General features: G+C 42.0%; 1 protein-coding gene across 1 annotated transcript in view; it reads right to left on the bottom strand.

Moving 5' to 3' along the window:
• The window catches only part of MYO1D (myosin ID), a gene marked incomplete at both ends in the record, with an annotated part of 155,240 nt that overhangs the window by 75,137 nt on the left and 66,044 nt on the right, over positions 1–14,059 (bottom strand). The window contains one exon of the mRNA XM_084301232.1: positions 12,603–12,810. Within this exon, the coding sequence (XP_084157358.1) occupies positions 12,603–12,810 (208 nt within the window). The remainder of the gene's footprint in view (positions 1–12,602; positions 12,811–14,059) is intronic.

Genomic DNA, 14,059 nt, shown 5'->3' with positions numbered 1-14,059 from the left:
AATTCTTTTCTCTCTTCCCTCCAGTTCATTACTCGAAAGCATTAAGCACTGTAAATTTTAAAAATAAATAAATCAATCAATTTTCCAGGGCTACGTTTATCATGCCATTTGATAGATATTATGCACAGATTCTCATGTTGTGAACGCTGTATTTCTGTTACATGCTGGAGGACAATGGTAAAGTGATGGCCAAATATGTGGATCAAGGTGCCAACAACACAACAGATAGATCTGTGCATCCAGGATTCAGCTTCTTTCTTTCCAGCCTTCTGTACCCAAGATATTGTCCAAGTCATATTCATATGTGCTACAGAAAGGATTCAAAAAAGGACACGCGTAACCTTTCTGAAATTTCCAACCAGTGCACAGCTCTCAGCTTGAGCTGCACACCAGCAACCAGCAAGCAGGTGTTTTCAGCACTTGTGTTTAGCAAATCTTGCAAGGATAGGGTAGGGTAACCAAGGATAGGGTAACCAAGTCTGAGAATCACAGTGTGCAGTATCATCCCTCCTACAGGCAAGAATAAAATGATACTTTGCCACCTTTCTTTGTCTTTAACTTCTTGTTAACCTGGCTTCCTAAAAAGGAGACTAAAGATCACCCTGTCCCTGGCTGACCTGGGATTGCCCTGCTGTCTTCTGACTCTCTAGCCAGCTTCAGCCAAATCTGACAGAGGAACAGGAGACCAAAAGAGTCAAGTCCATACATCTTTCAGGAAAAATCAACAGCAGGGTAGAGGGAGCCTCAAATTAGAGTGACATTGTTGGAAATGCTTCAGAACAAGCTCAAGAGCCATCTGCTTTGTCCAATCTCCAAATCCCAACCAGTACACGCAAAGCTCCTAGCCAGGCACAACCACATGAGATTGCATATCAAGCCAAACTGGTAGAGGACACGAGAAGGATCTGGCAGTATTTCAGGGGGCAGAGGATGGTGGAGATGTGTGAAGGACAAGAGGGATGGAGTGGATGATATGGTGAGGAGGAAGGGAGAGTACTGGCAGTGATCACAAGAAGAAAACTGTGATTGTCATCACGGTGGGATGTCAGCAGTATGGGACAAACCCACAGGAAGCCAGGCTCACGGAAAAGGCTGATGACAGTTTTCAAAGTGAGAAACTGAATAGCAGACCCAAAAGAAATCAATTTTGTTGTCGATTAGCGCAGTGCCTAGTGAACAAGCAAGAGCAATTGGGCAGCAAAGAGATTATCCTCTATAAGCAGAGGTGTCCAAAGAGACAAGGCAGAAGTTGGGTACAGGAAGGGGACTAACCAGCAGTCAGTGTTGGCTCCAAAATGGAAAGGAAAAGAATATCTAAACTCGCCCTTCCCTACACCTTCACCCAACCACTCCCCACCCTTCACTTCTCTTTCACTATCTCTGCCATCTATGCTGGTCCTCCTAAAGGCCAGGCAAAGACAAATGAATAGGGATAGTGAAATTATAACTATAGCCTAGGAGGCTGGAAAATAAAGTCTGAACGACACAAGAAATTCCATCAGAATTCCTGAACATTAAAGGGTATTTATTTCTGAGGCTGCTTCCAGTGAAATGAATCATAGAATATCCCGGTTTGGAAGGGACCCACAAGGATCATCGAGTCAACTCCTGGCACCACACAGGTCTACCCAAAAATTCCGACCATATGACTAAGAGCACAGTCCAAATGCTTCTTAAACTCCAACAAGCTCGGTGCCATGACTACATTCCCGGGGAGCTTGTTCCAGTGCTTAACAACCCTCTTGGTGAAGAACCTCTTCTTGATATCCAGCCTGAACCTCCCCTGCCACAGCTTGACACCATTCCCTCGGATCCAATTGCTGGTCACTAAAGCGAATAGATCGGTGCCTGTCCCTCCACTCTCCCTCATAAGGAAGCCGTAAACTGCAATGAGGTCTCCCCTCAGCCTCCTCTTCTGCAGGCTGAACAGGCCAAGTGACCTCAGCCGCTCCTTGTACATCTTCCCCTCTAGGCCCTTCCCCATCTTAGTAGCCTTTCTCTGGACACTTTCCAACAGTTTCGCGTCCTTTTTGTACTATGGTGCCCAGAACTGCACACAGTACTCGAGGTGAGGCCGCACCAGCGCAGAGTAGAGCGGGACAATCACCTCCCTCGACCAACTAGCAATGCTGTGCTTGATGCACCCCAGGATATGGTTAGCCCTCCAGGCTGCTAGGGCACACTGCTGGCTCATATTAAACTTGCTACGAACCATAACCCCCAGATCCCTCTCTGTGGGGCTGCTCTCCAGCATCTCATTGCCCAGTCTGTACGTATAGCCAGGGCTGCCCCGTCCCAGGAGTAGGACCTGGCACTTACTCTTGTTATACTTCACATTGCTGGTAATTGCCCAGCACTCCAATCTGTCCAGATCTCTCTGCAAGGCCTTTCCACCCTCAAAGAGTCAACAGCTCCTCCCAGTTCCTTGCTGCTTTCCTTTGCCACAGTCCCTTACACCCTTTCAGTTACAACCAGGGAGGCAGAAGTGTTCAGTGGTCATGAAAAACACCAGACCAGGAAATCTTCCTGCACAGCCCTGGGTTCCTGGTGATCCCATCATCACCCTCCTCCCAGTGCTGCAGCTCCTTTGGTAGCTTTGGGAAGTAGGACTTGCATGAAAAGAAACTGAGCATTCATCCAAACCAAGAGTTGTATCTTATCTTATGGGAAGTGCTGAAGTAATTTCTGAAGTATGTTTAATTCACATGGTTTTGATTAAAATTTAATAAATTAAAATTCAAATGAATGAAAAAGGAGATCTAGACATACCTTTAAAAGCAGCTTATAAACTCTGTGCATTTACACCAAAGTTTCCAAGATTAAATAAAGCTACTACAGATTAAGACCATCATCTTAACAGAAAAAATGATGCATGAAACCAAGTATCATAGGCTCATCTGCAGATTGCAGACTGCTTCCAGGCTCAGAATTTTCCATTAAAAAAAAAAAAAAAAAGGAAAACAATTAAATAGGCCATGCAGAACACAGGGAAAACTATCAGACCAGACAGGGTGGGTCCAGCATGCTGAGAATGCTTCACTTATATTTCTTCCATGGAAAAAAGGATAATCTAGATTTGACCTAGGCACTGCCATCTCTGCAAATATAGGAAAAAAAACACACAGCATGCAATCTAAACACACAAGCAAGCAAATAAATGCCCAGAATTCAGAAACTAAGCCAAGCTCGTCTAAATTAAACACTGATGCTATATTTTGGAGCAGTGTTGCAACTAACTAAACCTTGGAAAACTATTTCATGCTTGCTCTAACACAGCACACCTCCTCCCACTGGGCCTCCTTCGCACTAGCCTGAACTGTTTCGTGATCAATATTTCATGCTGCCCTAGCACAAGCTGCCCTCCAGGCATCCAAACTGAAAAGAATAAAACAAAACCTAGCTAGAAATTCACACAGACATGAACCTTTCTGCATAGCTTTAAAGGATCTCAAACAGGAAAGGTTATTAAATATTTAAGTCAATAGTGCAGCACAGACCCTGCATGCAGTTCCGCCACAAGGTCCTCTGAGGCATGGCAGTTTGAATAAATGCTCAAATCAGAAGCAAGCTTTAATTATACTATTCCTGATTGCTTTTGAAAGGGGTCATCTCCTTGCAGAGCACAGATATGATGGAATGGCTAATATACACACCCAGCACCCACCGGGTACTTGCGTACACCACAATTTGTGATCTGCATTTTCACGATGCAAGTAAATTCAAATCCCACAGGAGGTTTGAGGCAAATGTTTTTAAATCAAAGCATCCCCATTCTCATAGATCACATTACAGAGCATATAAACAGCAAGTGGGAAGAGCTGCTTAATTTACTAAATGCTATTTTCTCTTTTCACATGAGTCAGCTGAACAATGCTCATTCTATCGCTCTGCTTAATAGAAACAATATCCCACTAGGTAGAAAAGAGAGAAGGGTCACACTCAGATTAATTAGATTGTACTAACAAGACTGTGTCCAGCAATAAATATAAAAAATATCAGAGGAACAGTGTTATAAGCAAGTAGCACATGTGAGACATGCATACAGATGAAACGAGGAGCACTGACAACAGGTTTGGGTTTCTTTTGAAGCTCAGCAATGCTGCTCAGCAATGACTGCAGCAAATGCCACGCTGCTGTGCCCACCTTCCTTTGAGGCCCAGCCTGAACCCCAGGCTGTGGTGGTTTTTCAGCCTGAAAGCTTCCAGAAGCCTCCTTGCCATTCTACTTGTAAGTGCTTGCTGCGTCCACCTGGTGTCCTTTGCAGTGGTCCTGCCACGGTGACAAAGCACACCCTGTTTCTCCTTACTTGTCACGCTCTCCTTCCTCTGGTACTGACCAGGGAAGGAAAACGTTGGGAGAGCAGAGATCTTTTCTAAGAACAAAGAGAACTGCCAAAGCTCCTGTGTTAGCGAAGCACAGAAGCTTGCAATCACCAGGAAAATGTTGCTGTCATTAGAGGACAGCAGCAACCTTCTCTTGTCCCTTCAAGGCAGAGTTTTTCACACTGAAGATAGCAAAATACAGGTCATTTAATGACTTTTCATGATTTTTTGGGGGGTAAGAACTTCAAGAGCAGCCAAAAGCACAGAGCCTCTAAACATGGAGAAGTTAGAACGCCTTTCTGTGGGAAAAGATGACTGAGGGGATGTAACAGATGTGCACAGAACCACAGGACAAGCTATTCACTCATCCCATCAGTGCAGCAGTTAGCGGATATGAAGTGAAACTGTGAGATGCAAGGACCAGAAGAAAGCAAGACAGCTCTCCCCATGCGATGATTAGATGAGCTTGCCAAAGACAACTACAAAACCTAAAAGCTGGTGGCACTTGTTTGACGACAAGTTCAGGGAAGAGAAATCCACTGTGTGTTACTAAATTAAAAACAAACGCATCCAGCTTAGGTCGTTCCAAGTCCAAATGGCTGAAAGAAGTGGGAAAGCATTAAGGAGAGGTACAACAAGCACTTTAGCCCGGTTACTGTCCTCCTGAGGCATTTGCTTGCAGTCCCTCTTGGAGACATGACTGTACTCCAGAGGGACTTTCCCTCTGATGCCACACAGCAGCTGCTACAGTTTAAAACCCACATCCATTCAGTGAAGCGGCTGAGAATTATGCTCTATGTTTCTGAGGTTGTGACAGCACTGCTCTGTTAACAAGCCTTCCCAGAACAAAGAGCAGACACAGGCAAAATGGAGTCATACAGACCTAGCAAATTTGACTTACCTTTGTCTAAAGGACAGGAATGCCATTAAAACATGCATCTCTGCTAGAGAGGACAGTATTAATCATGGTGAAAAGAATAATTACAGAGACACTTCAGTAAACACAGCTCTACCACCATATGCTCGTTTTTGCCCCAAAGTCCCATATCCAATGTGAACAGCTCACCACCCATCCCCATGAAAATGCGGTAAACTCCCTCAGACAAACCGTGATTTATACTGCAGTGTCCTATTAGGGAAGAAGATATACACAGAAATTGTGCATCTTTACCTTATTATAGGCACAGTTCACATGATACTGGTATTTTTACTACTGTTAAATTAAGATATTTTCTAAGTTCAGTTTACTAAATGCTATTTGGGCTCGCTTGCACTTTAATCAAGTACACCACACTGGCACTATTTTTATAGTTTAAACAAGGCTTAAAGACATGTTGAGGTGCAGATCAGCACCTTGTCAAAAATGAAAAGTTGAGGCACAACAGAAAATGACTCCCTTCCACAACAACAACAACAAAGCATCAGTGGCAATGGTTGCAGAGTCTGGTCTTCCAAATTTGTGATATACATAAATGAGCATGAAAAAAACACGAAAACAAAAAACGCGAAAGGGCAGGGTTAGAATGTGAAATGCTCGATTTGCAAGATCGGGACCATAATATATTTGCTTAATAAACAAAGGACTGCAGAGGTGTTTGCTCAAAGAAATCTATTCAAAAGGAAGGAAAAAGCCCTGTCTGAGTGAGACTGACATTCCAGAGGGCCACAGAGATCCAGCAACCCCCACCTCCTCTGATCCATCATTGCAATCAAGATCTTTCTTATCCTGACATGGTAAAGTAAAACCCCAAAAAGCAGGCTGGAGGCAGCAGTCAGAATCATTCACACTTAAGTGCAGACTGCAGTTGGCTTTGCAGCAGCCATTAGCAGTCATTTAGGAGAACATACAAGCAGCACTGCAAACAGCAGAAGACCAAGATCAAGGGTTTACAGAATGATGCAGCTACCTGCTCTACAGCTGGGCGCTGTGCTTCTCATTCAGCTCACTGAAGTAGTTCGTGCACTCACCAATGTGTTCTCTGTGATGCTGCCAATACACTCAGGGAAGGCTTTTTATTTATTATTTATTTTACTCGCCCCTGTCTGTCCCCGATGCAGGGAAGTTTGGAAGTTGTATGGTGACCCTAGCAGCCATGAAGCTCAAGGTCTCAAAGCTTAGGCAGCTGCCCAATGATCCATATGTTGCTGAGCCATATTTTTAAATACTGATACATATACCCAATATCCTCTCTGCTCTCTTGCTAAACAATAAATGGATATTTACATTTATTTAGATTAAAGCATTTTTTTTCCCCACAGCATTTCTTGGGCAAGGAAAAAGATGGTAAGCAGGTATTCAGGTGCCCCATTGCACCTGCTGCTGACAGGGTAGGATCCTGTAACTCTTCCCCTCTCTGCTTTCCCCAGCAGGCATGCCCCTGACCTCATTTTTTGCCAGCACAGATGTTCATCTGAAGGACAGTGAGCTGGTTGTGGAGCTCAACAACCAACAGAAAACACACCCTTGACATTTTTTTTGTGTATGTGTTATTTATTTATGGGGGGGGGGGGGGGGGAGAGGTGGTGGGATTTTCTTTCTCTTTTTTTTTTTTTGTTGTTTTGCTTTGTTCTATTTGTTTGAGTCTGAGATGCCTCCATGCATTCACTGGTTGCAGACAAGCAATGTAGTGCAAAGGAGGCACAGAGCATGGGAGAAGCACTCGGATCAGCCAGCTAAGAGATCAGCTTGGCCATACTGGCACATGGCACTGTCAGCACAGCAGAGATACCCAGTTCTTCATCTTGGTCCTTCACAGCACCCACATGCTCCTCCTCTGGATGCACATTAAGCATCTCCTTTCACAGCTTCTCCCCACCAAAGCCTCTCTGGATCAAAGTCCCCAACCATGGCACAAATCCACAGGTATATACCTATTTCCACTTAGATTCAAAACTTCACATACACGTTCCCTCAAGATGGTAAATGCTGACTCTGGATGGCAAATGTGCTACATCACCTTTTATTTGGGTCACTGCACAGAAGCCCTCATCAGATTACCACTGCCAATCCATAATCTGACGTGAAAATGCCTTCTTTGTCGAGTGAAAGCTTCCCTTTGTGGTTAATGTTTCCTAGCAAACTGTGCTTCGTGGACTCATGGGGATGGAGAAGAAAGGGAAGGTGTGACATTAAATTTCAGCAAATCAGCCACGGCTCCTTCCTGCTTCTCCGCACCAATGGCAGCTGCAGGGATGGGGCCGTGGGTGCCCGCAGTGAAGCGGCTGTCCTGCTGCACGGCCTCCCTGGTGTGCTTATATCCTAAGCACGCAGCAGAGCCAGGAGCCTCCTGACCAGCAGTGTTTTCCTCCTGCTTCAAGAAGGTGACCATGCACAAGGATTTGTGCCCGGGTAGGTGCTGGGCTGTAGCACAAGAACAATTCTCGCTTCCTCTGCATTAAGCAGTAAAGATTTAGTGAAGTGATTATCATATGCAGCTGTACTGGCCTGATAAAATTACACCGAAATAGTGCACTAAATTATATTGACAAGATACATCATCTTTGCATACTGCACGTGCTGGCTGGCTGGGCTCTCTTCTTAAACAAAGCACTGTTTTACAAAGCTAATGAATATGTGGGAACGTTTCCAAGGGCAGAAAAGCAACTGAGTTTTATGGAAGCTTTTTTTTTTGTTTTTAATATTTTTATTAGTAACATTAAAGCCGCCCCATTTGCATTCATGAAGACAATCATAGATGGCAAGACCACAGGTATAGTAACTAAACTCAAATGTGTCACATAAAAAGAATTTATGTTTGCATCTAGTGCTTCTAAAATGACCATCCGAGTTAACTCGGACAGCAATGCCTCTCCTGCCATATGGGTCTTCTGATACCGGACTGCTCTCACTCGCTAAATTCTGCTGAAGCCAGCAAGTTGCCACAGCTAAATCACATCACATCTGCTTCCTGACTTGGCCTGAAATAAAATTATAGCCTGGAATCCCACTAACATTTTACTACAGAGGAAAAAGGGGAGTTAAAGATAAAGCTTAAGGAGAAGACATTCAGAAGACATAAAACAAAAGAAAGCAAAATTATCTACTTAAACTGGATAGCTGTTTTAATTCAATTTAACCAAACTCATAAGAAGCAAATTCTTATCATTATTAAACAAAGGAACCAGCATTATTTTAAGGGTTAAGGGTTACCCACATGATGAAGCTCTTAAGATAATTACAGAATCTTTCTGAAAGCCTTAGGTTTTATATGGGAGCAATAAACCACATAATATATATAATTAGAAATGACGATGTACATTTAAAACAACCAAGAAACAGAATTGCTATCAGCAGATTCTTCTTTCATTTAAAATCCTTCCTATACATAGAAAAATGTTATTGGACCCCAGCCTGTGATCGGCTGCTTTTAAAGCTCCACTTTGCATTTCCCCTCAGCTTTTATCACACAAGTGCTTATTGTCACAACACCACATTTTAGCTACAGTTGTCTTTTCCTTTGCTAAATTCAAATTTGAGTACCTCCAACACAACAGAAAACTCTATGTATATTTTTAATCAAGTTCATCTCTTTCTTTTCAGATTTAATCTTGTGATTCTCAGAATTATCACAGCTTGCCTTACGCAGCCTTTGATGCTTATAGGCAAAAATAAAGTAGGGAAAAAAACATCACAAATTAAATTTTTGTGAGTTTTTCATGAACCACTGAAAGCCAGTTGCAAACAAAAACTAAGATACAGGCAAGATTGCCTTGACGTTTCAGAGCATCAGGAAGGCCTCTTAAAATCCTCAGATTTTATTTGTTATTGTGTTGATTGCTCCTTTTTCAGCACAGCCAGCCTGCAACTGCCCCATCTACTGGTAGCAGAACACAGCTGTTGCAATAACAAGAGTGATAGAGCAGAGAATGAAATCTAACAGTAAGAGAAACACAGGAAATGGAAGAAAAAAGATCATTTTCGAGACAGATTTAACACTGTACCATTACATACCTATAAACATCAACCCAACACCTGCCCTTTTGTGGATGAGCTGTTTAGCACGCTTTTACTGATTTCATTGGAGCTTCTTGTCTTTAGTTGCAAGCTCCAGGACTCAGCTCTCCACCACTGCGCAAGCACTTTACCACAAGAACATCCAGGAAGCATAAGCAGAAATACAGGTGAACCACAGAAGGGTTAAGCTGCAGAAAGGAGCTGTGGACATCCACTTTTCTTTTTAGTACAAACTTTTCAGTACTTTTAGCACTATCTTTTCCCTGCAAATCTTAATTGGGCAAATTAGAATCTCACTAGAGAAAAAAACAAGATGGTGACTCCATCTGTCCTATTTCAGTATTTTGGGCAGAACAGAAATACACCTCCATAGAGAGTCTTGTCTTAGTCCTGCCGTACTCAGGGAGAGGAAAAAGAAGGAGAGGGAGGTTTGTGGGCCATTGGTCAACGTCCACCAGGAATATACCTTTTGTTACTCTCTTGATTGTCCCAACAAGAGAAAACCCAGAAGCACTACAGTTCTGCTATACATAACCAGCATGCCTGATGTTATACAACACCACTACAGCAAAATCCCTCACAGAACCAGAGCTGACCCCTTACTCCTCATGGGGTATTTACCTCCTAGAAATCTTTAGCCCTCCAAAGTTGCTGAAGCCAGTCCAGATGACAGCCCAGACTATATAGATAGCATTGAAGTTTGCACCTAGAGAAAACATGAAACGCACAAAACCAGACATGTTGCTGTCAAAACTGTGCCTCTTGCTGTTTAGCAGATTTTATCTGAAGGAAGAGCTTCAGGGCTCACCTTGCAGTGAGACATCATCTGTTTCACAGCACAGATTGGGCTTTTAAATTATTCTTCAGTAACTGCATCTTTCAATTTCAAAAAAGGTCACCTCTCAATTCCTCAGATGTTTAGTATGAAAACTCAGGTCACTTGGGAGCAAGGTGTCCCCCCTGCAGCTTTATTCAACAAGAAAGCCATTAGCCTGCCTCATATCACCATGGGAAGAAAGACAGACTCCAGATCAGTGGCATGACCCAGAGAACTCACTGAATGCCCCAAATAACACCAATGTGCTTGCAAAAGCAGCTGCAGACAGGAAAGCTCCTCCCAAGAAACCAGAGCGAGCACAGCCAAAGAGCAGTCAAATAATCCAGAAAAATCTAACAGAGGTGTATGAAAAGGGCTTAAAGGTCACACACATCAGACACATTTCAATCCAAAAGGAAAACCAGAAAAAGTGTGCTACCATTTCAAGGAAAGACACCTGGAAAATTACAAGCAGTCCAAGAAAGCTGTTGTGAAACTCATCAGCAGGGCAAGGAGAACATTGCTTAAAAACAAACAAACAAACAAACAAAAAAAAAAACAAAACACAACACTGACTCACAAAGCTCAGGAACAGGCAGGTCCCTTGTCATTTAAGCAGTCTGAACTTTGAATTTCCAGAAAAACTAATCACATATACATATACAAAACTTACAAAATTCCTTACTAAAGATACACCATGCAATCTGGCACAACAAATACCACCACAGATGCAACCCAGGACTTCCAATTTTCTCCTTCATACTGGTTGAACTCTTTTGCGTTCCAGAAGGTAAATCAGAACAAGCATGTTAATGCAACAAACCTGAGAGTTTCACAAAACCATTAGAGGTTGTAGGTGATAACTTTTTACCTTCAGAGTCTTACTCTTTACCAAAGTGACACAGCCCATCAGATTTAGAAAGTCTGTCTAAACTTAACTGCGTAACTTTAGAGCAGGCTTTTTCTATGTGAAGGTTTTATGCCCATCTATCAGCAGTTTCTATTTCTGACAGGCAAAAGGTGTTTCAGAAGGGGTTTAAGAAACATGTTAAAACCTTGAGCTTACCAGCAATCTCTGTTAGTTAGGACAAAGTCAGTTCTACCATCTCTGTGGCTATAGAAGTCAGCAATCTGCTCTTTTGCCAGACAGATCACATTCGCACAGAACACAGTTTTGAGTAAGTACTAAAACCAGTTCTTGTATTTTTTCCCCCTCCAGCGTATGTTGCTTTTGAGGTTACAAAGCCAGCTTCAATGTGTTGTGGTCCCCAAAACCACCTAAATGATTCAGGAGTTTGCCAAGTCACAACAACTCCTATTGTTTAGAAGAATATCTTCATAAGGAAAGTCTGAAAACGCGTTTGCCCTGCAGTCACAGAACGTAAAATCATTTATCCTAAGGGTAATGCTAGAAAGAGCTAGAGCTCAATCCCATGTTTGGAAGAGGGAGAAACATGCAGAGATCCTCTTGCACAGTGCCTTAGGTGTCTTACCCTTTGTAATGCTAAGGGCCTTCTGTAAGCAATTATGTAGACTGACTTTCACTCTGCTACCCTTTCACCCAAGTTGCTGGGGCAGTGTTTTCCAGAGCCTCTGCAGCAAATGTTTCCCTTGTTCTTGTGATGTAATTCTGTGGGCTTGCATCTGCAAACCCCAATATTGCTGTTATAGCAGGTTCTCATGGGAAGAAATTGCCACCAATGTGCGAATCAGTCCTTTTCCCCTCATTTTTTATCCCTTGGCTATATTTTTTGATTTACACTGGGAGACTCAATGACATGTATGCACAGAGCTTAATAAACCAATATGCATGAGCATCTGCCCTGATCATTTTCTGCTCAGTTAGCAGTAATGTGATTGTCAGAAAAAAAAAAAAAAAAAAAAAAAAAAAAAACACAATAGGAAGTTTGAGCTGGCCCTAATGAAAAATATGTAATTATTATGGGAAAAATATGATAAAGGACCGTGTGCTACAAGGACACCAATGGAGGATGCTTATTTGGGGATCCTGTCACTTTTCTTCCTACCTGGCCACTGGGGAGAGTTTTCCCTGTCCTTTTTCTCCCTCTTCCTGCTTTTCTCTGCCCCTGTAAGTTTTATCATTAGAGCTGATGTATGTCATCAGCTATGGATCCACCAATAAACTTTTATGCACATATACCTGTTTCAACATCCTTTATGTAACACTCCTCAACATTTATCCACAAAAGTTCCTTTAAGTGTCTAAGCAGCCTACTTTTACTGAGTAAAAAGTTTTGTTTTGTTTTAAATAGTTTCCAACAATGTTACCAGTTCTCCTGATCACAGTGTATTGTACCACATCAAGATTTTAATGCAGCTACACAGTATTACTAAAAGAGCTTTAAAAAAAAAAAAAAAGCAGTATTCAAACTGCAGCATTCTACAATTTGTAAAGACTTGTCACTTTTGTGAGCTCACTTGCAAAGGAAGCAAAGGTGTTTTAAGGAAGCTGAATTGAGTTTTTTAATGCAGTAAAACTAAGCTTTACCTTCTGTAGGAAGAGGACAATCCTCACAAGCATTTTGGCATGCAGCTCCTCCAAGGTGAACAGTGTTCGAGGTGTACGGATGAATATCTTGGTCTTCCCATAAGCAACGTCATGCTGAAATCCATGACTCTCTATGAGCTTCTTCACAGCATCTTTGTCTGAAGGGAGGTCATGGTTTGGCCAAGTGAATTCTGAGATCATTTTGTACCTGGAATTACAAGGTACAATTTACAAATGTACGCTTGCTATCTGTGTTCTCAAAAAGGCCAACCTTAAGCACATTTTAGAAATAATTCTAATAAAATTATTTGATTACAGGTAGAAGAGCTTTAGACATTTTGTGTAAGAGATGTGACCCTCAAAAGCCGAAGTACATGGAAAGTGAATGTAAGAGGTATGATTTTGAGCCACTGAAATTATTGTGAGGAGCTCACTTCATCAACACAGAACTGATGTGACACAACAAACCACACCACTGTCTTCCCGAAGATTTGGCAGTTCCATTACTCACACCCTCTGCATTTGACTTTTTTTTTATTATTACTATTAATTTTCAAGGAAGAAAAGCTTTGATTTGCTCACATTCTACATCAGAACTCAACTGTAATCAACTACTCAGTCAGACAACCTAGATTTAAAAATTCTGCAAATAATGTTCCTGTTCATTTTTGTAGCCATTTCTAACAAACTTCATTATTTACCAAAGCAGCAGACAGTTGACTGCCACGGTTTGTGCAAACAATAGTACTGCCTGTAATCACTGTTCAACCACTCACTCTAGTTCTTTCTTCCCAAACCTCTTTTCACAACAAGAGAGAGAATGCGGATTGGAACTAAGACAACGATGAATCAAGTACAAAAATAATTTCAAAATACCTGCGCTTTCTAAGATTTACTATCCTTACAAAGTGCTGATTGTGTGAACAGACATTTGTAAAAAGCAACAATGAATTTTCTGCATATAATTTATGGACATAATCAAAAATGCAATAGACATTTTCACTGTTATATTACCCACATTCATGTCCTAAATAAAACATGCATGCAGCAATCTTAACCACTTCTCTATTTAAAAGCGCATGATGCAAGTCAGCCATCAATCTCAATATCTTAGACATTCAGAATTCTCAGCTACTCTTAAACGGCCACAACAACAAACCTTTTTACAAGGGGAGTGGGTGCACTAAAGGACTTGATAAACAGACTAAAATAAGCCTGGATGAAAATACCACACTGTCGCTTTCATTCATCAAATTAGCCTTTCTGAATAAGCTTTTGAAGAGGGGAAAAAATGCGTGTGCGCACAGCATCTAAGCAGGGCACGCTATCAGCGTGAGGGCTGCAGCACACGGAACAGAGATCATTGATAAATAAAACGGGCATATAAAAAACTTCAGACTCAACAGAAGATTCTGCATTTATACTTGGCTGGCAAAAGCATTCCCTCTCTCAAAAGC

This window comes from Netta rufina, assembly GCF_964035555.1.
Source record: "Netta rufina genome assembly, chromosome: 24".
NCBI lineage: Eukaryota > Metazoa > Chordata > Aves > Anseriformes > Anatidae > Netta > Netta rufina.
The sequence above is the reverse complement of the archived record's forward strand: the minus strand, read 5'-3'. Positions and strand labels throughout refer to the sequence as shown.